The sequence below is a fragment of the Macaca mulatta genome, chromosome 12 (assembly GCF_049350105.2).
Source record: "Macaca mulatta isolate MMU2019108-1 chromosome 12, T2T-MMU8v2.0, whole genome shotgun sequence".
In the NCBI taxonomy this organism is placed as follows: domain Eukaryota; kingdom Metazoa; phylum Chordata; class Mammalia; order Primates; family Cercopithecidae; genus Macaca; species Macaca mulatta.
Window position 1 is genome coordinate 26,704,121 of NC_133417.1, and position 25,070 is coordinate 26,729,190.

The 25,070-nt window shown below is 38.4% G+C and overlaps 1 protein-coding gene across 2 annotated transcripts in view; it reads left to right on the forward strand.

Moving 5' to 3' along the window:
• RAB3GAP1 (RAB3 GTPase activating protein catalytic subunit 1) overlaps positions 1-25,070 on the forward strand; it is a 112,664-nt gene that overhangs the window by 22,115 nt on the left and 65,479 nt on the right. For both annotated transcript variants that reach the window (XM_015109969.3, XM_077956911.1), the window contains 2 exons: positions 14,416-14,548; positions 17,097-17,175. In XM_015109969.3, the coding sequence (XP_014965455.3) occupies positions 14,416-14,548; positions 17,097-17,175 (212 nt within the window). The remainder of the gene's footprint in view (positions 1-14,415; positions 14,549-17,096; positions 17,176-25,070) is intronic.

Here is a 25,070-nt window from a genome sequence, read left to right on the forward strand (position 1 = left end):
GCCGAACTTAGGGTTTGGGGACTTTTGACCAGAAAGGATAGGCTCTCTCCTATCCTTTCTGGGTAAGGCAGCCAAATCTGTTCAGGCCCTAGCCTTCAGGCTACACCAGGGAGTGGCCCTGGCCACCTGTCGTTCATTGCCGGAGGAATACTAGACTTTGTCTGCCAGAAGACTAAAAAGGAAAGCAAACTTTGAATTCTTACCCGATTGGGTAGCGAGTCAGACATCTTTTTACTGGCCCTGTCCAGGAACCTTCAGTTGTCTCCAGGCTTGGGCACTGTCCATCAAGATACTGGAGTTGGAGGAGAGGAAATGCAGACAGTAAGAGAGAGCTCTCCAAGCAGTCCCCAAGCACTCCCCAGAAGGGCCACCAAAATGTTGCAGGTGCCACTGGCTGGGGCCAGTGTCTTGGACAGTAAAAGATTTACCAAGACAGTTGTAGGTAAAGACAGGCAGATTTAGAGAAAGTACGTAGATATATTTAGAGGAAGTATGTATTAGAGAAAGTATGAAGATATGATACTGGCAGCACAGCAGAGAAGGGGCTGTCTACTAAGGGGCAGGAGCTGGAGGGAAGTTTTTGTTTTGTTTTTGTTTTTGTTTTTGTTTTGTTTTTGTGAGACAGAGTCTTGCTTTGTCGCCCAGGCTGGAGTGCAGTGGCGTGATGTCCACTCACTGCAAGCTCCGCGCCCCCCCCCCCCCAGGTTCATGCCATTCTCCTGCCTCACCCTCCCGAGTAGCTGGGAGTACAGGTGCCTGCCACCACGCCCGGCTAATATTTGTATTTTTAGTAGAGATGGGGTTTTACCATGTTTGCCAGGATGGTCTCGATCTCCTGACCTAGTGATCCGCCCGCCTCAGCCCCCCAAACTGCTAGGATTACAGGCGTGAGCCACCGCGCCCGGCCGTGGAGGGAAGTTTTGTAGGGTCATGACAAAGGAGCCATGTACGGGTGAGGTATTTGGGAACAGAATGTTGTGCCAGCAGGTTGTTTGTGATTAGTTGTCTCTTGGAAAAATTTTTCTCCTCCGCCTGGGAACCCTTCCTTGTTGCTTACTAATCAGGACTCCACACTTTGCATCATTTAGTCCTCAAGTTTTTAACGTTTAAAAAAAATGCTTCTGGAATTTCAGAAAAATGTAAGAAAAGTTAAGTCAACACTTTAAAATTATATGGGGAAATATTTTAGGGCAAGGCATCTGTCTAGGGGCCTAGAAGACTGTCCTATGGAACCAGTCCCCATTGTTTCCCTTGTTATTTTCTACTTTTTGAGTAGCAAATTCTTTCATTAAAAAATTTTAGAGACCTTTAATTATAAAAATAATGTAACCACACCAAATGATGCATATGTATAAAAAAGTGATAGTCCCCTCCTCCTCACTTCTCCATCTACTTTTCAGAACAACTTTTAACAGTTCCATGTGCATACATTATACCTTGAAAAAAAGATCAATCACTTTTTATTACAGTTATCTTCTTTTTTAAAACTGTATCTTGGCGTGTTTGCAAGATAGGACATAAACATCTCTTGTTACTTTAATGCTTGCATTGTAGTCTGTTGTATGATTATCATGATGGGTTTATACATATTCCTATTGAAGAATATTTACTTTCCAGTTTTTGCAGTTAAGGTACTGTGGTGGTAAGCATTGTTCTACATACTCTTGCATATTTGTCTTTTTCTTATTGGGGGTTACTGTTTCCTTCATATGGGGGTTTTCCTCAAATATCTGATGATCTCTAGCTACTCATTTGAGAGTGAGGAACTAAAATTCGTGGGATTCATAGGATCAAAAACTTTTTTTATTTCATTGTGTGGTCACGGAGTGTCAGTCTCTGTAGACATTTTCATTTGAGCCCACCAATCTCCTTCTCCTTGTGAATACTACTCTTGCATGTTTGTATGAATATTTCTGTAACAGAATTTTTTTTTTTTTTTTTGAGACGGGGTCTCATTCTGTTGCCAGGCTGGAGTGCAGTGGCACAATCTCGGCTCACTGCAACCTCTGCCTCCTGGGTTCAAGTGATTCTCCTGCCTCAGCCTCCTGAGTAGCTGGTACTACAGGCATGTGCCACCACGCCCAGCTAATTTTTTGTATTTTAAATAGAGACAGGGTTTCACCATGTTAGCCAGGATGTCTCGATCTCCTGACCTCCTGATCTACCCGCCTCAGCCTCCTAAAGTGCTGGGATTACAGGCATGAGCCACCGCGCCCGGCCTTCTGTAACAGATTTCTGAAAGTGGAATTACTCAGTCAAAGAGAACATGATTCTTACTTTTGATAAATACAGCCATGTTTTCTGCCAAAATAGTTGACTGCATTTGTACTTTTTCCACATATGGCATATGAAAGCACCCATATCCTCACTCCGTCCACACTGTTTATTTTCATTATATTTTTGCTAATATAACAGACTAAAACTATCTCATTTTTATTTATATTTTCCTGAGCACTCGTGAGATTGAGCATTCGTTAGTGTTTATTAGATATTAGAATTTCCTTTTTGATGGCATGTTAGATACACTAACCAATTTTCTGCTGTCTCATTGGATTGTGCAAGGGCTTTTATATTTTTATGAATGCTGACTCTCTGGGTTGCAGATATTTTCCCTCGTCTGTCATTTTGCTTTTAATTTGAATGTCTTATGCTTCACAAGAGTTTATATGTATTTTTACTATGGCAAAATATATAAAATTTACCATTTTTAGATGTTTAGTTCAGTAGCATTAAATATATTCACATTGTTGTGCAATTATTACCATCATCCATATTTAGAACAATTTTATCATCCCAAACAAACTCTACCCATTAAACAATAATAGCCTCACATAAGAGGCATCATATGATATTTGTCCTTTTGTGTCTGACATGTTTCACTTAACATGAAACATGAAGTAATATCTTCAAGGTTCATTCATGTTGTAGCATGTGTCAGAATTTCATTCCTTTTGAAGGCTGAATAATATTCCATTATATGTATATACCATATTTTAAAATCCATTCATTGGCCAGGCACGGTGGCCCACGCCTATAATCACAGCACTTTGGGAGGCCAAGGCGGGTGGATCACCTGAGGTCAGGAGTTTGAGATCAGCTGGCCAACATGGTGAAACCACATCTCTACTAAAAATAAAAAAATTAGCCAGGCGTTGTGGCGCACGCCTGTGGTCCCAGCTACTGAGGAGGCTGAGACAGGAGAATCACTTGAACCTGGGAGGTGGAGGTTACAGTGATATGAGATTGAGCCGCTGCACCACTCCAGCCTGGGTGACAGAACAACACTCCATCTCAACAACAACAACAACGACGACAACAACAACAACAAAATCCATTCATTCATCTGTCATCTGTTGCTTCTACCTTGAGACTATTGTGAATAATGCTACTGTGAACATGTGTTATACAAGTATCTGTTCTACTTGCTTTCAGTTCCTTTGTGTAGCCTGGGCATGGTGGCTCACGCCTATAATCCCAGCATTTTGGGAGGCCTAGACAGGAAGATTGCTTGAGGCCAGGAGTTTGAGACCAGCCTGGGCAACATAACCTATAGAGATAGCGAGACCCTATCTCTACAAAAAAAAAAAAAAAAAAAACAACCAAGAAACTGCTGGTGTCTTTTGGGTATACAATCAGAAGTAGAATTGTTGGGTCCTATAGTAATTCTTTGTTTAATTTTTTGAGGAACCATCACGTCGTTTTCCACAGTGGCTGTAGCAGTTTACATTCTCACCAGCAATGCCCAAGGGCTCAATTTCTACACTGTTATTTCCTGGTGCTTTTTTTTTTTTTTTTTTTTTTGAAAAAAATGATAATCATTCTAATGAGTATGAAGTGGTTGTGGTTTTGATTTGCATTTCCCCAATAATTAGGGATATTGAGCATCTTTTCCTGTTCTTATTGCCTATTTGTCTACGTTCTTGGGAGAAATGTTTATTGAAGTCCTTTGCCTATTTTTACAATTGGATTATTTCTTTTGTTGTCAAGTTGTAAGAGTTCTTTATGTATTCTAGATATTAATCTCTTATGTGATATATGACTTGCAAATATTTTCTCCCATTCATGCGTTGCCTTTTCACTCTGTTGATAGTATACTTTGATGCACAAAAGTGTTTAATTTTGATGAAATTCATTTTATTTTTTCTTTTGTTGCCTGTGCGTTTAGTGTCCTGTTCAATAAATAATTGCAAATTCAAGTGTTATGAAGGATTTCCCCTGTTTACTTCTAAGAGATTTATAGTTGTTAGCTCTTATGTTTAGACCTTTGATCCATTTTGATTTTTATGTGTAATGTAAGGTAAGAGTTTATATTTTTAAGTAGTTAGGTTCTTTATGACTTCTGGATTTCATCCTGTATGTAGAAAGGGTCTCTTGACCTTACTCTGATAAATTTATACTTCTCTATTTTTTAGTACTTATCTTCTAAAGAAAGATTTTTTCTTTTAACATTTAGATATTCTACTTAGAATTACTTTTTGTGAGTGAAATGAGACTTTTTTTGTTTTGCTATTGGATAGCCAACTTTTCCAAACTGTCCCATTGAATATGTTCCCTTTATTATGTACTGAGTTCCCATATGTATTTGGATCGGTTTCTGGATTCTGAATAATGTTTATTCCTATATAAATATCATTTTATTTTATAATTACTATAAATTTATTATACATTCTGGTAGGACAAATATCCTCCCATTATTTTCCTCTGCAGTCACTGGGCTATATTAATACTTCCCTTCCCTCCCTTTCTTTTCCCTTCCCTATCTCTTCCCTTCCCTTCTCCCCTCCCCTCCTTCCTCTCCCTCTCCCTCTTCTTTTCTTTTCTTGAGACACAGTGTTGCTGTGTTGCCCAGGCTGGAGTGCAGCCTTGACCTCCTGGGATCAAGTGATCCTCTGCCTTAGCCTCTAGAGTAGCTGGGACCACAGGCATGTGCCAACACACCTCACTATTTTTTTTATTTTTTGTAGAAATGTGGTTTCTTTTTTTTTTTTTAAAGATGGAGTCTCGCTCTGTCGCCCAGGCTGGAGTGCAGTGGCATGATCTTGGCTCACTGCAACCTCTACCTCCCAGGTTCAAGCAATTCTCCTGCCTCAGCCTCCTGAGTAGCTGGGATTACAGGCACGCGCCACCACGCCTGGCTAATTTTTAAAAAATTTTTTAGTAGAGACGGGGTTTCACCATGTTGGCCAGAATGGTATCGATTTCTTGATCTTGTGATCTGCCCGCCTCAGCCTCCCACAGTGCTGGGATTACAGGCGTGAGCCACTGTGCCCAGCCAGAAATGTGGTTTCACTGTGTTGTCCAGGATGGTCTTGAACTCCTGGGCTCCAGTGATCCTCCCATCTTGGCCTCCCAAAGTGCTGCAATTACAGGCCTAAGTCACCACACCTGGCCTCTATACTACTTTCTGATTGTCTTTATTACTTCTCCATGCTTTCCCCTTCCTTACCTTCTCTTTCTCATTTGTTTTTCTCCTTCCAGTGTGTTCAGATGACTTCTCCTGAACTAATGCTGTCATTATATTATGATCCTTCACAGAAGCCTTCAATGGCTTTCCATTGCCTACAGGGTAGTCTGAACTAGGACTGATATTCATAGGCTTCCATGGTCAGGTCCCTAATTTCTCCACCTTTTTTCTCTACTCCCCGATAGGGAACTTTACCTGAGCTGGGTTGTTTCCTAAATTCGCAGTTCAATTTCCTGCCCCAAATCCTCATCTGTTCTTATCAGTTTTACCTTACCTAAAGGCTAACAGGGATCCAATTTTCTTCACAAATCTACTGATGGCTTACTCATCTGGCATTTATCCAATCATGTCCTTAGTTATGTCCTTAATCATGTCCACTTACGCTACTGGTAAATGATACGACAAATCAGTTTACCACTTAATAGTTTGGTAACCTGGGACAGGTTTTTCAGTCTCTTAACCTTTTCTCATCCATAGAATGAGGTTAATCCTTAACCTCATGTAAGTTTAATTTCAGTGTTAAAAGATTTTATGTATGCACAGGCACACACATACATGAATTATCTGGCTTAGTAGGTACTTAGAGATGTGAGTATCCTATCCTGAAGAGCAGGAAATTAATTTGTACAGTCTGCTTTTACTTAAAAAAAATACTTATAATGAACTTCAAGTATATGCAATTGGAGTAATTAAAATCCTTGGTGGATATACGTAAATGTGATACATATTTATTAGCAGATGAGAAGATCATATATACAGAGGAGAAGGTCAGATCAGGAAATAAAATACACAGGCTTAAAATGAAGCCAGGCTGGCTCAGAAAGGAGTATAAATTTTGACTGCTAAGGTAGGCCCAAGTGCCTATTTGATCTGAGTGCCTGAGATGATGCTAAAGGGTACTTGTTTCCTTTAAAGAAGGCTTATTTGTGTTAACCAATGTACCTCATGCCTACGTGAATCAATACCTGGCTGATTCTTTTCCCTGAGGATTTCTTCTTATATTTGGTCTGGTTTTTCACTTAACAGTTGGCTGTGTCCCCTTTGCTCAGGATCTCTTCCTATGACAGTTCTTAGGTAGTTGAATGTTGTCTGGATGAATTGTGGTTCTTGGTAACTGAAGAAGGACTATCTCAAGTTCCCCTTTGTTTCTGAATTTCCTTTGTGGAATGAAAGTCAAAAGTTGCATACAAAATGAAAGTCAAAAGTTGCATACAAAAGGACTGAGCCTTGATATCATTCCTTTCTGTGCTTTTGTGCTTTTAGTGGGATGATCTTGATCCAGGCTGAAGGCCAGCCAGGCCACCTGTATGGAGTGGAATGTATCTAGATGACTGGGTTGTTTTTGTTCAATGGTTAGAAACTATTTATTAATCTCAAATTGTCATGATCACCTGACCTCAGGTGATCCACCCGCCTCGGCCTCCCAAAGTGCTGGAATTACAGGCGTGAGCCACCGTGCCTGGCCAATATGTACACTTTTGTAACTGGCTTCTTTCACCTGACATAATGTTTTCCAGGTTTGTCATATTGTGCCATTTATCAGTGTAGTCATCCCTTGGTATCCTTGGGGGGACTGGTTCCAAGACACCATTCCCCTATCCCTGTTGTGGATACCAAAATTCCTGGATGCTCAAGTCCCTTATATAAAATGGCATATTAGCAGATGGCCTACACACATTATCCCACACATTAAATCCTCTCTGGATTACGTATAATACCTAATACAATGTAAATGCTGTATAAGTATTTTTAAAAATACATATATATTATTTTAAATTGTTGTATTGATGGGTTTTTTTCTGAATATTTTCAGCCCATAGTTGGTTGAATCTAGGGATATGGAATCTGCAGATATGGAGGGCTGATTGTTTTCATTGCTGAATAATATTTCATTTTAGGGATATACCACATTTATCTTTGCCTATTGGTGGGAATTTGAGTTGTTTCCACCTTTTGGTTACTGTGAGTAATGCTGTGAGCATTTATAGCATTAAGTTTTTGGGTGGACGTATGTTTTTATTTCTTTTGGCTGTATATCTAGGAGTAGAGTTTCTGGATCTTAAGTTTATTTTTAACCTTTTGAGGACCTGCCAGACTGTTTTCCAGAGTGGCTCTTTGATTTTACATTTCTACCAGCCATGTATAGGACTCCTGAGAAAAATTTTTATTTTTATTTTTATTTTTTAGAGGCAAGGTCTTGCTCTATTGCCCAGGCTGGATTGCAGTGCCACAATCATAGTTCACTGTAATCTCAAACTCCTGGGTCTCAAGTGATCCTCCTGCCTCAGCCTTCCAAGTAGGTAGGACTATAGGCATGTACCAACACACTCAAAAAAAATTTTTTTTTCGGTTAGGGATGGGGTCTCATTGTTTCTCAGGCTGGTCTTAAACTCTTGGCCTCAAGCAGTCCTCCTGCCTCAGCCTCTCAAAGTGCTGGCATTATAGGTGTCAGCCACTGTGTCCAACACTATTTTTTGTTTTTGTTCTTGTTTTTGTTTTAATTATAGCCATCCTAGTAGATATGAAGTAGTATCTCATTGTGGTTTTGATTTGCATTTCCCTAATGGCTGATGATGTTGAACATCTTTTGATGTTTTTATTGGCTGTTTGTATACCTTTTTTAGAGAAATGTCTTTTCAGGTCCTTTGCCCATTTTAAATTTTGGTTGTCGGCCAGGTGCGGTGGCTCATTCCTGTAATCCCAGCACTTTGGGAGGCCAAGGCGGTGGATCATCTGAGGTCAGGAGTTTGCGGCTAGCCCGACCAACATGGTGAAACCCTGTCTCTACTAAAAATAAAACAGCCAAATGTCGTGGTGCATGCCTGTAATCCCAGCTACTTGGGAGGCTGAGGCAGGAGAATCACTTGAACCCGGGAGGCAGAGATTGCAATGAGCCGAGATCACTCCATTGCACTCCAACCTGGGCAACAAGAGTGAAACGCCTCAGAAAATAAAAATAGTAATAAAATTGGGTTGTCTTCTCCTTATCCAATTGTAAGAGTTCTTTATATATTCTGGATACAAGTCCCTATGGGGTACATAATTTGCAGACATCTTCTCCCATTCTCTGTGTTGCAGCATGTATCATTGTGAGTCATCCTTTTACTTTCTTGATGGTATCTATAGTTTTAGCTCTTACATTTAGATCTGCAATCCATTTTTAGTTAATTTTGAAGTCTAGAGTAAGACAAGGATCCAACTTTGTTCTTTTGCATGTGGATATCTAGTTGTTGCAGCAGTTCAAGACATGATGGGGTTGTGTGCTATTTCAACTTGTTAGATCACAGTGTATATATTACTCAAATATATGGATATCCAGTAAGTTACTGGATAACATACTGGTTAGGAAATATTTTCTAGTACCTTTGGAAGTTGTAGGGGTTATTATTAATACTGAACAAAGGTAATTCCCTAAATACATATTAAGCATGTAAGTACTGTTAAGTACTGGGCTGCAAATATGAGTAGAACAATAGTCTTTGCTTTTCACAATCTAGTGGAGAAATAGATGTATAAATAAGCAATTAGAATAAGGTATTGTTCTTGTATTTGAACAAGATGCTAAGAAATAATCACTAACTGCTTGAAAATAATCAAAGGCACATTTTCAATAGGAATTAATATTTAGGTTGAGTTTTGAAGAATGAGCTAAAAGTATACTAAAAGAATGAAGCAGAGAAGAGCAGTAGGAATAGCCTACGCACAGGTTTATGAAGAAAGCATGCCTCTGGGGAAAAACAAGTTGTTAGGCATAGTTGTAATACAAGGAAGATGGAAGGTTGATGTGGGGGTAAAACTGGAAAGGAATAGGGTCAGATCTGTAAGCTTTGTATTTCCACCAATGTGCTCATGTTGAAATATTTGTGTATTATAACTTCTAATTATGTTACATTTTTATATCCTTTTAATGTCAGTTTTTTTGTTTTTATACAATATGTGTAATACTATAATACATAATTGGAAATAAATATATGGAGGTGTATAATTAGATTTTTACTGATAGAGGTCACTATTATTGATTGTGGAAAGTTGTTGAATAATTTAAGTGGAGGAGGAAAAATAGCATATTTGTATTTTAGGAAGTTAACGACGTAGAAGGATGGAAGGCTATTAAAACAGTCCAGGAAACATATTGTGAAGGGGTTAACTAAGGCAGTGATCTTTATCTTACTGAGGTCTTTGGCCCTCCAAAGTTATGACTTAGACTCTATCTTAGTTACCTAATGTTTATTGAGTAGGTAGAAAGATAAGTGGAAAGGATTGTTGGTGCCAAATTATGATTAGTAGCATGCCGTTGTTACATAATTGCCATTACTGTCTTTTCTTTTGGAAAAAGAGCATCTTCCTCTCACCAACACTCACATTTTCCTCAGAAGTTATTTTTCCACTTCTTTATCTCATTTTTAAGGGATATTTTATTGATTTTTTAAATTTGTTGGGTTATGATTTATACACAGCAAAGTTTACAGAGCTCATGTATGTAATTGTTTTAACAAATGTATATACCCATGTTACCACCATTCATATAAAAATATAGAACATTTTCATTATCCCAGAAAGATTGCTTGTTTTTCAATCCCAGAGGTAATCACAGTTTTGACTTCTTTCACTGTATATTTTAGTTTTTCCTGCTCTTAAGCTTTTTATAGCTAGACTCATACAGTATCACTCTTCATATCTAACTTTTTTGCTGAACATGATGATTTAAAAATTCACCATACTGGAATTTGGTATCAAATGACTATATCCTGATGGAATTGAATATGGGATGTTAGAGTGTTGTTTATCAGTTGAGTCTGTTTTGGAGACAGAACTTGGTTGCCTTGTCGCTTATTGAATACAATCAAATCTTCCTCTAGATAGATGTCAGTAAGGTTGACAATAGTACCAGAATCCAGAATTAGGGTCAGACAGTATCACTGTATCATTTAAAAAGAGTATTTTAGATTTACTGCAAACTTGAAAAAGGAATTTCTCTCTCCTTTTCTGGACTTTCTTTTACCTCGTTTTAGCTATCACTGCTTTATATTGGACATTTCTTCTAGCGTAACAAACTCTTATGTACATTATCATATTACTTATTGGCTCTTGAGCCTTTTGTATAGGCCATTGATGCCTTGATTTAACACAGGTCAACCTCATGGTAAAGAAACCCACCCCACACATAAAAATTATGATTTTTGGCCAGATGTGGTGGCTCATGCCTGTAATCCCACCACTTTGGGAGGCTAAGGTGGGCAGATAACTTGAGGTCAAGAGTTCAAGACCAGCCTGGCCAACATAGTGAAACCTGGTCTCTACTAAAAATACAAAAATTAGCCAGGCATGGTGGTGCATACCTGCAATCCCAGCAACACGGGAGACTGATGCAGGAGAATCGCTTAAACCTAGGAGGCGGAGGTTGCAGTGAACCGAGATCACACCACTGCACTCCAGCCTGGGTGACAGAGTGAGCCTTGGTCTCAAAAAAAAAGAAAAAAATAAATTCTCCGCCCACTTTTTGATGGGGTTGTTTTTTTCTAGTAAATTTGTTTATTTGTAGATTCTGGATCCATTAGCCCTTTGTCAGATGGATAGATTGCAAAAATTTTCTCCCATTCTGTAGGTTGCCTGTTCACTCTGATGATAGTTTCTTTTGCTGTGCAGAAGCTCTTTAGTAATTAGATCCCATTTGTTACCATTGCTTTTGGTGTTTTAGTCATGAAGTCTTTGCCCATGCCTATGTCCTAAGTGGTATTGCCTAGGTTTTCTTCTAGGGTTTCTATGGCTTTAGGTCTTACGTTTAAGTCTTTAATCCATCTTGAATTAATTTTTGTATGAGGTATAAGGAAGGGGTCCACTTTCAGTTTTCTGCATATGGATAGCCAGTTTTCCCAATACCATTTATTAAAAGGGAATCCTTTCCCCATTGCTTGTTTTTGTCAGGTTTATCAAAGATCAGATGGTTGTAAATGTGTCTTGTTATTTCTGAGGCCTCTGTTCTGTTCCCTTGGTCTATATTTCTGTTTTGGTACCAGTACCATGCTGTTTTGATTATTGTAGCTTTGTAGTATAGTTCGAAGTCAGGTAGTATGATGCCTCCATATTGTGGGATCTGGCCTGCATCCTGCAATGGAACAGGGCTCTTTCTTTGTTCCCAGGCAGATCAGCAGGTCAAGAAATAATAGACACACACAAGATAGTGAAAGCTGGGTCCGGGGGGTCACTGCCTTCTGGTCCCGTGGTGCCAACAATGCACTGGATATACCAGCATTTATTATTAATTTTAGTGAGGGGAGGGTAGGTTAGTGAGGGATTTAGGGTCATTTGATTATGAGGTGAGATGGTCACATGGGGATGAAGTAATTCTTTAACATAACATCTGTATGCAGAAGTACAATATACAGAGATAAGAATTTACAATATAGTGTGTGCATCAGTAATTTCTAACAGAGCCTTCAAACAGAAACACAGTCTTTCCATAACCTGTGATTAGCAAGATATTATTCAGCAGTAATAGTTGCAGCAAAAGCTGGTTACAAAGAATCCATAGAAACAGGACATGAAGCTAGACAACCGGTTAGACCAGAAATTCTCAGAAGGGAGTATGCCTTAACCCTAAAGAGGCCTAGAAGATCCATGGCAAGGTGAGGGCGTTTATAGCCCTGTCTTATCCATATGGACAGGCGCTCCTCAAGCGTCCGTTTATAGACTCTCCACAAGGGTCGCATTCTATTCCCAGAGCTATGAACATCTGCTTTTCTGGGATAGGAATCTTGGTGATGTGAAATGTCCCTGACTGCACGTCCATTCGTAGGCTCTCTGCAGGGGAAGAACATCACGTGCTGTTGGCTCATTCTGGCAGTCCAGGCTGGCATTGTCTTTACACAATCCTGCATGCAATTTTGTATTTACAATAATCAGGAGCATTTCATCTTTTATTCCATAGCAATAGCTTCAGGGGGTCTCCCAACACCTCCAGCTTTGTTCTTTTTGCTTAGGATTGTCTTGGCTATATGAGGGCTTTTTTGGTTCCATATGACATTTAGTTTTTTCTAATTCTGTGAAGAAAGCCAATGGTAGTTTGATGGGGATAGCATTGAATCTATAAATTACTTTGGGCAGTGTGGCCATTTTCATAGTATTGATTCTTCTCATCCATGAGCATGGAATGTTTTTCCATTTGTTTGTGTCCTCTCTTATTTCCTTGACCAAGCAATCCCATTACTGGGTCTATACCCAAAGGATTATAAATAATTATACTATAAAGACACAGGCACACGTATGTTTATTGTAGCACTGTTCACAATAGCACAGACTTGGAACCAACCCAAATGTCCATCAATGATAGACTGGATTAAGAAAATGTGGTACATATATACCATGGAATACTATGCAGCCATAAAAAGGATGAGTTCATGTCCTTTGCAGGGACATGGATGAAGCTGGAAACCATCATTCTCAGCAAACTAACACAGGAACAGAAAACCAAACGCTGCATGTTCTCACTCATAAGTGGGAGTTGAACAATGAGAACACGTGACACAGGGAGGGGAACGTCACACACTGGGACCTGTTGGGGGAGGAAAGGGCCAGGGGAGGGATAGCATTAGGAGAAATACCTAATGTAGATGACGGGTTGATGGGTGCAGCAAACCGCTATGGCACGTGTATACCTATGTAACAAACTTGCATGTTCTGCACGTGTATCCTAGAACTTAAAGCATAATAAAAAAATTATGATTTTGGATGTATATCATACATGACAATTCAAATCCTAATGAAAAGATTGATATTTGATGTACTTATGTAGTAATATATACTTAGGACACTTAAAATAGGATTTCATTTAATTTAGAATTATAAATATCTTTCCAGGAATATATATAAAACATTCAGGTGTTTACACTAGGGTTGGCCATGAAAACATTTTAAAAATAGTAACTCACAGATTTGTTGCTTATACATTTTCAGTCTAGTTTGGGGCTATCTGTGCTTAGCTAGTTGCTTGGTTGGTATTTCCTGCCTCATAGTGGTGCTATGCTGACTGACTGTTTACCTCTCCATTGGAAAAAGTAACTATGGGAGATTAGAAGCCCTGTGGGAAAAATCCTTTTTTATGGTTAGGGTTATGTATAACTAAGGAACTCTTTGGAACTCTTAGTTAATATATGTTTTCCATTCAAGAAGTTGCTGTTCAAATGGAAAGACTTGAATGCCAAAGCTTGATAAAGAAGCAGGAATCTGTTAAATAAGTGCTACAGGTGTCATGCCATTAAATTGATTGTGCAGACTGCTTCTTTATGAAGCAGTTTCTGGTGTCAAATAATGCTATATGCTGTATTATTAATATATAGTGATGTATTCATGATTTTATATAGAGACATCCTTGAAAAAAATATTAATCTTTGTAAGTCACTTGATAGTTAATATTCTAGGAGAAATTTCTTTTTAAAGGAACACTGTGATAAATCATTTATAAAATAATTTTCTCGGCCGGGCGCGGTGGCTCACGCCTGTAATCCCAGCACTTTGGGAGGCCGAGACGGGCGGATCACGAGGTCAGGAGATCGAGACCATCCTGGCTAACACGGTGAAACCCCGTCTCTACTAAAAAATACAAAAAACTAGCCGGGCGAGGTGGCGGGCGCCTGTAGTCCCAGCTACTCGGGAGGCTGAGGCAGGAGAATGGTGTAAACTCGGGCGGCGGAGCTTGCAGTGAGCTGAGATCCGGCCACTGCACCCCAGCCTGGGCGACAGAGCGAGACTCCGTCTCAAAAAAAAATAAATAAATAAAATAAAATAAAATAAAATAATTTTCTCTTGGTTGTATTCACTTTTATGTTTTTCTTTTTTCTTTGTATGGAGGATATTTATAGGGCAGAAAAAGGGGAAAATATCCCTGTCATTAGTAAATATAATGATAGCTGTTCATTAAGGTAAATATTTTTCCATTTTATTGTTACATGTAGGGTATATTTACTTCTGGCACATGGGAAGAGAAATCAGATGAAATTTTCTTTGCTGACTTCAAGTTCTCAGTCACTCATCATTATCTTGTACAAGAGTCCACTGATAAAGAAGGAAAGGATGAGTTATTAGAGGGTAAGTTATTTCTGTATAATAATAATTAACTTCTGATTTTTAAGATTGGCTGTAATTTTGAATGACGAATTTAGTTTTCTTCTGTAGTGTCAGTTCCTCTGGAACTGTTTTACATAGGCAAAGTTGTTTCACCACATCTGAGGTAGAGGATGAATTACAATGTCATTCATTTTTTAATTAATTAAATCAGCTCATATTTATTGAGTACCTAACATGTACCAGGTACTTTTCCAAGCCCTGTAGAACCCAAACTTAAATGAAACTTACATTCCAGTAGGGAAGATAAGATACATAAGTAAGTAACAGTAATAGGTAAAAAGTGATAAGTGCATCCTGAAGTACAGATAAAGTTCTGTTGGAATTCAGAGGAGAAAAGATCACTTTTAATTGGGAAATTAGAGAAGGAGAATTAAGCAAGTAACTTTGGCTTTGAAGGATTACAAATAAAGGAAAATCTGTTGATTAGAGGGTAGTATTTTGGATTGACTCCAGATTTTGGAGTCAAAACAAGTGGATTAAAATTTTATTTTTTCTACTTGCTAGTTAATTGACCCTTCTAAGCTTGAGTTATTTCAATTGTAAAATGAAGTAATACTACCTGAAGATAGTATTAAATCTACTAAGTGCAGATTTAATGAGAAATTGTACCTAAGCAACTATCTCAGTACCTGACCCATGCCAGGTACTCAATAAATGGTGTCTATGATTGTTAATAGGTCAAATCATCCAAATCTTCTGTCCTGAGATAAACTAGTGCATAACAGTGAGTGAGCAAGATACTGAATAAACATGAACTTTGGAGCTGCCAGTCAAATACCCTTCTTCATTCACTAAGCAAATAAATAGGTAGAATGTGTTAAATTTTTTCTGATCGTAATAGATTGTCATTTGTAAGCTCAGACCTGAAAACAATCTGTGCTTTTTCTTGTGTAGGAATAGAATTATGTCACCTTTTCTATTATGTATATTCTTCTTAGAAACAAAACAATTAGATAATATGTGCATTCAGATTCATAAACCAGGGCAAATAACACTAACCATATATACATATATGGAAGGAATTATACAGCAAAATAAAATAATTAAGCCAGAATGTGAATATGAGAACTTTAAGATGAAGAGGGAAGTGTGTGCAGTTGGTGGGAGGTCTCATAATGGCCAGCAATTTTCAGGTTCAACATTCTGCCAATTAATGAAGAAACTATTCAGTAGCGAAAATTTAAGTGCTGTTAATTTAAGGGAAGACCATACATCAAGGAAAAACTGCTGTAGTAAAAGGAGGCTTAGAATCAGAGGTCTGAGATGAACAGATGAAGGAGACTGTGGTACAATGAAGGCGAATGATTTTTTTCTTTTTTTTTTTTTTTTTTGAGACGGAGTTTCGCTCTTGTTGTCCAGGCTGGAGTGCAATGGCGCGATCTCGGCTCACTGCAACCTCCGGTCTCGGCTCACTGCAACCTCCGCCTCCCAGGTTCAAGCAGTTCTCCTGCCTCAGCCTCCCAGGTTGCTGAGATTACAGGCACCAACCACCACACCCAGTTTTTTTTTGTATTTTTAGTAGAGACAGGGTTTTGTTATGTTGGCCAGGCTGGTCTTGAACTCCTGACCTCAGGTGATCCTGCCTCGGCCTTCCAAAGTGCTGGGATTACAGGCTTGGAACCCCTGGGCCCAGCGAAAGGTGAATGAATTTTAGGCTAGTTAAGGCATCGTTGCATGTGTACATATAAAGTGCAGTTTTCTTTTAATTTGGTTGATTGAGGCTATAACTGATGGCGGGAGTTACAAGCCAAACCATTAGCTCAGTTTTACAGATACGCATTTAAAACTATATTATCAGAGGTCAGGAGATTTGAGCACTAATCATTTATTTTGTTGGAGTTGCCTATTGCTTTTGGTCTGAAAAGCATCAAATCGTTAGCATTCTCTTTAGTCTTTTAGCAAAATAAAAAGTATAGATTTGCTAAGCAATGATAGCTATATAACAAAAATTGTTTTTATGAATGGATACTATTTTTTATGCATTGAATTTATCATGTGTTTATGAGTATAATGATCTTTGATGTTAGTACCGTATCATGGATAGTAATTTAAGTGTGTAAACATGGTTTAGAAGTGGGAAGCCAGGTAGAAGTTTTACAAGAACATTTAAGATGGACAGGGGGCCTAAAAAGGCTTGCTATGGAAGGTTATACAGAGTTGACATATCTCTAAATAGAATGTTGAAGAAAAGTAGAGGCAAGGTAAGGCCAAGAAGAATAAATAAAACAAAGCTTTCTGGTAAGGGTGAGGAATTGTGTGAGTCATGACTCAGAAGCAAAACAATATTTTAAACATGGGAGTGGCATATGTCTTTTTTATAGGCTACTTTTGTTTGAAGAAAAAAAAATGAGAAATCCCTCTCCCTGTACTCAAGCTATCTTTAGATATGAATCTTAAAGCAATATCAAAACTGCATGGTCTAGCAAGACACGTGTTTCCTCAAAGCATATTATAAAACTCTGCCTGATCATGAACATACTAACTTTTTCATTATCAAATGTTTTTGTAGATGTTATTCCACAATCTATGCAAGATTTGCTGTGTATGAATAACGACTTTCCTCCAAGAGCACATTGCCTGGTAAGATGGTAGGTATATATTTTACTCAGATACCTTTTAGTATGCGTGTTGCGGGGGACCTCAACACTGTCCCCAAGTTCACCGATTTGGTAAGGAGACTCAGAAGACTCAGCATTTAATTGCAGCTGATTTATTGCAGAGACAGGATGCAGGGCAAAATCTGCAAAGGGAAGAGGCACATGAGGCAAAGTCCAGAGGAAGTACAAGCTTTTAAGAGTTCTTTCCTAATGGAGTCAGGCAAGATGTACTCAGTGCCCTCAGCAACAAGTTGTGACGACGTATATGAAACATTATCTATCAGAGACAGTGTTAGAGGCTCAGCACCCCAGGTTTTTAATTAGGGGGCTGGTCATATAAGCACCCTTTCACTGGTATATACCAAAATTTCAGGCTCACAGAAGGAAAGCAGGTGTTCAGCATAAATTACATTGTTTGCATAAACAACTTAGGCTTAGTGAGCAGCTTAATCAGTTCTGGAAATGGTGAGAACCCTACCCAAATCCCAATTCCCAGCTGTCGGCCAAGAGCTAACCTTGCAAGCAGGCTTTTATTTATTTTTTATTTTTTTGGTTTGTTTTTTCTTTTTGTTTTTTGTTTTTAATTATTATGGATATATAATAGTTTTACATATGTAATAGTTGTACATATTCATCTTCAAAAGAAATGATAAATGCTTGAGGTGATGGATTCCCCAATTAAACGTTCCAATTCCATTCTTTTATTTATCTTGAAATATACAACAAATTGTTGTTAACTATAGGCGCCCTATTTTGCTACTGAACTCTAGGTCTTACTTCTATCCAACTGTATTTTTGTCCCATTAACCATCCCCTCTTTATGCCCCACTCCCCACGACCCTTCTAAGCATCTGGTAATTCTACTTAGAGATATGTCAACTCTGTATCACCTCTCATAGCTAGCCTTTTTAAGCTCCCTGGCCATCTTAAAACTTCTTATAAAACTTCTACCCAGTTTCCCACTTCTAACCCATGTTTACACACTTAAATGACTATCCATAAGACACTAACATCATTCTATTCTCTTATCTCTGTGAGTTCATTTTTTTTTTTTAAGCTCCCACATATTAGTGCAATACTAGTCTTTCTGTGCCTGGCTTATTTCACTTAAATGTCTTTCAGTTCCTTCTATGTTGTTGTAAATGACAGGATTTCATTCTTTTTTATGGCTAAATAATATTCCATTGTGTATATGTACCACATTTTCTTTATTCATTCATCTGTTGATGGGTACTTAGGTTGATTCCATATCTTGGTTATTGTGAATACTGCTGCAGTAAACATGGGAGTAGAGATTTCCCTTCAGTATACGGATTTCCTTTCTGCAAGCAGGCTTTTTTTTTTTTTTTTTTTTTGAGGCGGAGTCTCCCTCTGTCGCCCAGGCTGGAGTGCAGTGGCCGGATCTCAGCTCACTGCAAGCTCCGCCTCCCAGGTTTACGCCATTCTCCTGCCTCAGCCTCCCGAGTAGCTGGGACTACAGGCGCCCGCCACCTCGCCCGGCTAGATTTTTGTATTTTTTAGTAGAGACGGGGTTTCACCGTGTTAGCCAGGATGGTCTTGATCTCCTGACCTTGTGATCCGCCCATCTCGGCCTCCCAAAGTGCTGGGATTACAGGCTTGAGCCACCGCGCCCGGCCGGCTTTTTTTTTTTTTTTTTTTTTGAGATGCAGTCTTGCTGTGTCACCCAGGCTGGAGTACAGTGGCATGATCTCGGCTCACTGCAACCTCTGCCTCCCGGGATCACGCCATTCTCCTCCCTCAGCCTCCCAAGTAGCTGGGACTACACGTGCCTACCACCATGCCCAGCTATTTTTTTGTATTTTTAGTAGAGATGGGGTTTCACGGTGTTAGCCAGGATGGTCTCGATCTCCTGACCTCGTGATCCACCCGCCTCGGCCTCCCAAAGTGCTGGGATTACAGGCGTGAGCCACTGCGCCCAGCCACAGGCAGGCTTTTTTAAGGATACGCAGTCACAGCCCTGCTGGTTCATGTTTTCTGCACAATATATTTCATAATCCAGGGTAGTGCTTAACTGTAGTCTCATGACAAGCATGACAAGAACATTTAAATATCATAGAAATTTTAATACATATTATTGAATATTGAAATAAACTCAATATATTGGATATTGATCTGTTATATGATAAAATCAAAACTCACTGTGTCTAAACTATAAATGTGACACATTAATGTAAGAGGTAGTCTTCCCCCTCTTATCTGCAGTTTTGCTTTCTGTGCTTTCATTTACCTGTGGTCACGTGTAGTCTGAAAATATTAAATGGAACATTTCAGACAAAAACAACAAGTTTTAAATTGCATGCTGTTCTGAGTAGTATGGTGAAGTCTTGGGCCGTTCTGTCCTGGAGGTGAATCATGCCTTTGTCCAGTGTATCGACAATGTATACACTACCTGCCCCTTAGGCCCTTAGTAGTCACCTTGGTTATCAGATTGACAGATCACAAGAAGGGTGAGTATAGTAAAATAAGATATCTTGAGAGAGACAGAGAGAGAGAGAGACCACATTTATGTAACTTTTGTTACAAAATATTGTCATAACTGTTCTATTGGCACAGATACATAGAGAAAAAACAGTACATACAGGGTTCAATATCATCTGCAGTTTCAAGCATCCACTAGGGGTCTTGGAAATGACCTCCCACAGATAAGGGGGACTATTTGCATCACATTTAAAAGGTCTTTTCTGTCTTTTTCAATTATTCCAAGTGTCTGTGAACTTTTATTTATTTTGGATGGAGTGGTCTTAAAACATGCTACCACCAAAATGGCCCTAGTAAAGAGTATATGTTTAAGAAAGGAGACCTAGTTAAAGAAAGTTTATATACTGGTTTGAAATTGTTCCATTGGTATCAGTTGGTCTTTTGATTTTTTTCAAATTAAAGAATTCTAAGGGAGGGGAAAATGATATTAATCTGTGTTTATGTTTTTCTTCATTTTGTATAGCAAATAGGCTGTGTAGCACTTTAAAAAAAGAAAATTATTTGTAAATGCAGGTAAACGGGATAGTGTTTCATAAATATTCCTCTTTTAGTATGACCTTTTGTTCACTTAAGCAATTAACTAAAAAAGATGTAATAATTATATTAAATTTAATTTAATCCTTCCACATTCTATTCTGGCCTTTTAAAATATGAATATATACATTTAATATAACTAAATTTATCAGAAGGCACCATAGTATCAGAGCACGAGCTTTGTATGCATTCATTCATTCATTCATTCAACATTAATTGAACACTTACTGTTTGGCTACATAATGAATTAGGTTTAATTCCTAACTCAGGTACTTAGTATCTCTGCAACTCTGGGCAAGTTACTTAATTTCTTGTAGTTTGTTTCTACACTGGTAAACTAAGAATAATAAATAATATGCACTTTCAAGGCAGTTATGAGGATCAAATAAGATAATGGCACCTAGTATGTTTATCAAAATCTAAATGCTATTAACATGATTTCAGCTTTTTGATATGTATTTCCTCAAACTGTTACATAGTCCATAGTCTAAATATTAAATGAAGTAATGAAACCTTTCTATATATTAATATAAATAACTTGTTAGTAGGGTGGTTTTTGTAACCTTTCCATTTACTTTTTAAAATATTTTTAAAATTAACATAGTAAAATTGGACTTTTTGTGGAGGTGAGCAGTTCTCTGAACTTCAGCACTTTATATAGTTTTTCACTAGTACCAACATCAGGAGATACAACAGTTCTATAACACCGCTTACCTCTGCTGCCAAAAAAAGCCCTATTGTCCCTTTTGTCTCTTAGTAAGCATAGACACATCCTTCCCACTTTTTTTTTTTTTTTTAAGAGACAGGTCTCGCTTTGTCACCCAGGCTGGAATGCATTGGTGCAGTCATGGGTACTGTAGCCTTGAACTCCTAGGCTCAAGTGATCCTTCTGCCTCAGCCTTTTGAGTAGCTAGGACTACAGGCGCACACCACCATGCCCAGCTAAGTTGGTTTTTAATTTTCTTGTAGAGACAGTGTCTTGTTATGTTGCCTGGGCTGCTCTTAAACTCCTGGCCTCAAGTGATCCTCCCACCTCAGCCTCTCAAAGTGCTGGGATTATAGGCGTGAGCCACTGTACCTGACCATACTCCCCACATAATCCTTGGAATCCCTGATCTTTCTTGGTCACTATAGTTTTGTCCTTTTGAGAGAGTCATATAAATAGAATTCTACTGTATGTAACCATGGGTGACTGGCTTTTAAAACTCAGCATGGTGCCTTTGAAGTTCTTTGAGGTGATTCTACTTATCAATAGTTTGTTCCTTTTTATTGCTGAGTAGTATTTTATTATAAGGATATACCACACTGTTTACTCATTCATTTGTTGAGGGTTATTAGGATTGTTTTTAGGTTTTGGCATTTTTATATAGAGCTATACTATAAATATTTGTATACAGATTTTTGTGTGAAAACACATTTTCAGTTCACTTGGGTAGATACCTAGAGTAGGATTGCTAAGTCATGTGGTAACTGTATGTTTATAGGAAACTGCAGACATTTCTAGAGTAGCTGTACCATTTTGCATTCCCATCAATAATGTATGAAAATTCCAGTTTCTACATCCTTACCAGCACTTGGTATTATCAGTATTTGTTTTTAGCCATTCCTAGTAGGTGCATAGTGATATCTCATCCTAATTTTAATTTTGAACATCTTTTGTGTGTTTGTCCATTTATATCTTCTCTATATTACAGTGTCTAAGTCTTTTGCACATATTTTAATTGGGTTATTTGTTTTCTTTTTTGGAGTTGGGGGATTGTTTTCTTACTGTTAAGTTTTGTTTTTTTTTTTTTTTTTTTTTTTGACACGGAGTCTTGCTCTGTCGCCCAGGCTGGAGTGCAGTGGCCGGATCTCAGCTCACTGCAAGCTCCGCCTCCCGGGTTCACGCCATTCTCCTGCCTCAGCCTCCCGAGTAGCTGGGACTACAGGCGCCCGCCACCTCGCCCGGCTAGTTTTTTTTGTATTTTTTAGTAGAGACGGGGTTTCACCGTGTTAGCCAGGATGGTCTCGATCTCCTGACCTCGTGATCCGCCCGTCTCGGCCTCCCAAAGTGCTGGGATTACAGGCTTGAGCCACCGCGCCCGGCCCTTACTGTTAAGTTTTAAGAGTTCGTTGTGTACTTTGGATATAAATCTTTTTTATAATGTGTGATTTCCAAAAATTTTCTAGAAAAGACATCGCTAAGAGAAATGAAAAGCTTATCTGTAACAGATAAGACTGTAACTTATCTTTTAATTTCTCTTATGATGTCTTTTCTAGAACAAAAATTTTAAAATTGAATAAAGTTCAGTTTTATCAATTTTTAATTGTATGGATTGTGTTTTTGGCCATGTCTGAGGACTTTTTGCTCTAGGTCACAAATCTTTCTCCTATTAAAAAAAAATTATTTTATTTTGGAATTATTCAAAATCTGAGGGTGAAAGCAGCTGTTTATGGATGCTGGGGATGGTGGTAGCAGATCCATTACCTAGCTGGCAAAAGGGGTAGCAGTGGCCTGTAGTATTCTTTCGAAAAACCCCTAATCCCAATTTATCCATTTTGATATTTAGATGTTACCTGATTTCTTTCAGCAGTGTCTTACAGTTTTCAGCACGAAGATCCTGTAAATGTTATATGTTTCTACTTGTTGCTTTTTAATAAAGGAGCTATTGTAATGATATTAAAAAAATTTTTTTTTCATTTCCAATTGTTCGTTTCTAGTATGTAGGGATATGGCTGATTTTGAGGGGTTGACCTTGTATCCTGTAACCTTGCTAAACACAATTACTAGTTCTAGGAGTTGTCATTTCTTTGGGATTTTCTATGTATATAATCACTGTCTCTGAATATGAATAGTATTATTTCCTTTCTAATCTCAGTTCTTTTTTTAAAATATGTATTTTTTAAAAATTGTATACCATCAAGCCGTCTGTTCATATTTTTTTTTTTTTCTTTTTAAAACTGGCCAGGGCTTCCAGTAAAATATTGAATAAGAGCTCCTCATCTCAGAGGGACAGCATTTAGTCTTTTACTGTTAAGTATGATGTTAGCTGTGTATTTTTTTGTAGATGCTCTTTATCAGATTGAGAAAGTTCCCTTTTGTTCCTGCTTTGCTGAGAGTTTTTATTATGAATGGATGTTGAATTTTGTCAAATCCTTTTTCTGTTTAAATTGATATGATTTATTTTCTTTAGATTTTTAATATGTTGATTGCATTGATTGATTTTTGGATATATAACCAGCTTTGCATTCTCAAGATAAACTCCACTTCTTTGTGGTGTAATTTGTATTTCTTTCTCTCTCTTTCTCTCTCTCTCTGTGTGTGTGTGTGTGTGTGTGTATATGTATATGTATGCATATTGCTGTATTTGATATGCTAATAGTTTGTTGAGGACTTCAGTGTTTATGTTCATGAGGGATGTTAGTCTTTAGTTTTCTTTTCTCATGCTTTGGTTTTGGAATCAGTAATGTTGGCCTCATAATGTGAAGTCAGAAAGTATTTTGTTCTCTTTTATTTTCTTTGAGAGAGTGTGTAAAATTGATTTTTTTTTTTTAACTGATAGAATTTGCCTTTGAAACTTTCTGGGCCTGGCATTCTCACTTTATTCAGGTGGCAGTTCCTTCTAGGGTCCAGGATTTAAGCAGAAGTCTCAGTTCCAGTACCTTGTCTCATGTATACCCATATCCCTGAGAGGTCATTCAAAACATTACAACCTCCGTAGTGATTTGGATTGATGCAGTAAATCCAAATCTAAAGGATATATAAGGAAGCTTTTGTGTTTAGGTTATATAGCAGAGAGATTGGTAATTTCATCAGAAAGATATGCAGCTTCCAAGTCCCAGGGCCTTATAAGCAGAGGCACAGTTACAGATAATATCTGAGTGATATTGTGCTTCTGGAAGCCTAGTTTGTGGGCCTAGACTTATTTATATTTATTATTATGAGACTGGGGCATTCTTGGACATAGCCTAATCTGGATGCATGCCAGAGACCACTTTCCCTGGTCTGGGTGTACCTCATCATCTCAGAGTTATATAATTCATATTATGACTGCTAGGCTAAAATATATGGTATTGTCAGACATAAACAGACTTTTCTTCCATCATTCTTGTTCTCTCCAGTCTAGCACAGCATAGTCAGTTTTGCAAACAGTTTTATAGGTCAAACTAACAGACTTTTAACAGTAAAAGGCTTACCCTGTAAAATCCCAGTTCCCAGTGCCCAACTGTTGGGGCCTATAGCCAAAGCTTATCATCCCCTGGTATTTTTCAGTCACCTTCTACGCTCGCTTTTGCCTTTCAGTATACTCTTTGTTTCTGTTACCCAGGAATCTCCTTTTTATTTTTTCTTTTTTTTTTTGAGATGGAGTCTCGCTCTGTCGCCCAGGCTGGAGTGCAGTGGCCGGATCTCAGCTCACTGCAAGCTCCGCCTCCCGGGTTCACGCCATTCTCCTGCCTCAGCCTCCCGAGTAGCTGGGACTACAGGCGCCGCCACCTCGCCCGGCTAGTTTTTTGTATTTTTAAAGTAGAGACGGGGTTTCACCGTGTCAGCCAGGATGGTCTCGATCTCCTGACCTCGTGATCCGCCCGTCTCGGCCTCCCAAAGTGCTGGGATTACAGGCTTGAGCCACCGCGCCCGGCCTCCTTTTTATTTTTTCAAATTCAGCTGTGTATTTTTACAACATTGTCATATTTGATCAGGTATGTTTTTGTGTGTTTTGGGGCAAGGGGGGCCTGTGTCATGTTAGTTTGCCATATGGTTGGAAGTCACATTCAGTTTTGTCTTACTTGAACTTTCTTAAAGTTTAGGAAGCCAACAACAAAGCTTTTGAGAACTGTTTAAAAATTAAGCATATTAAATGTGTGTGCATTTT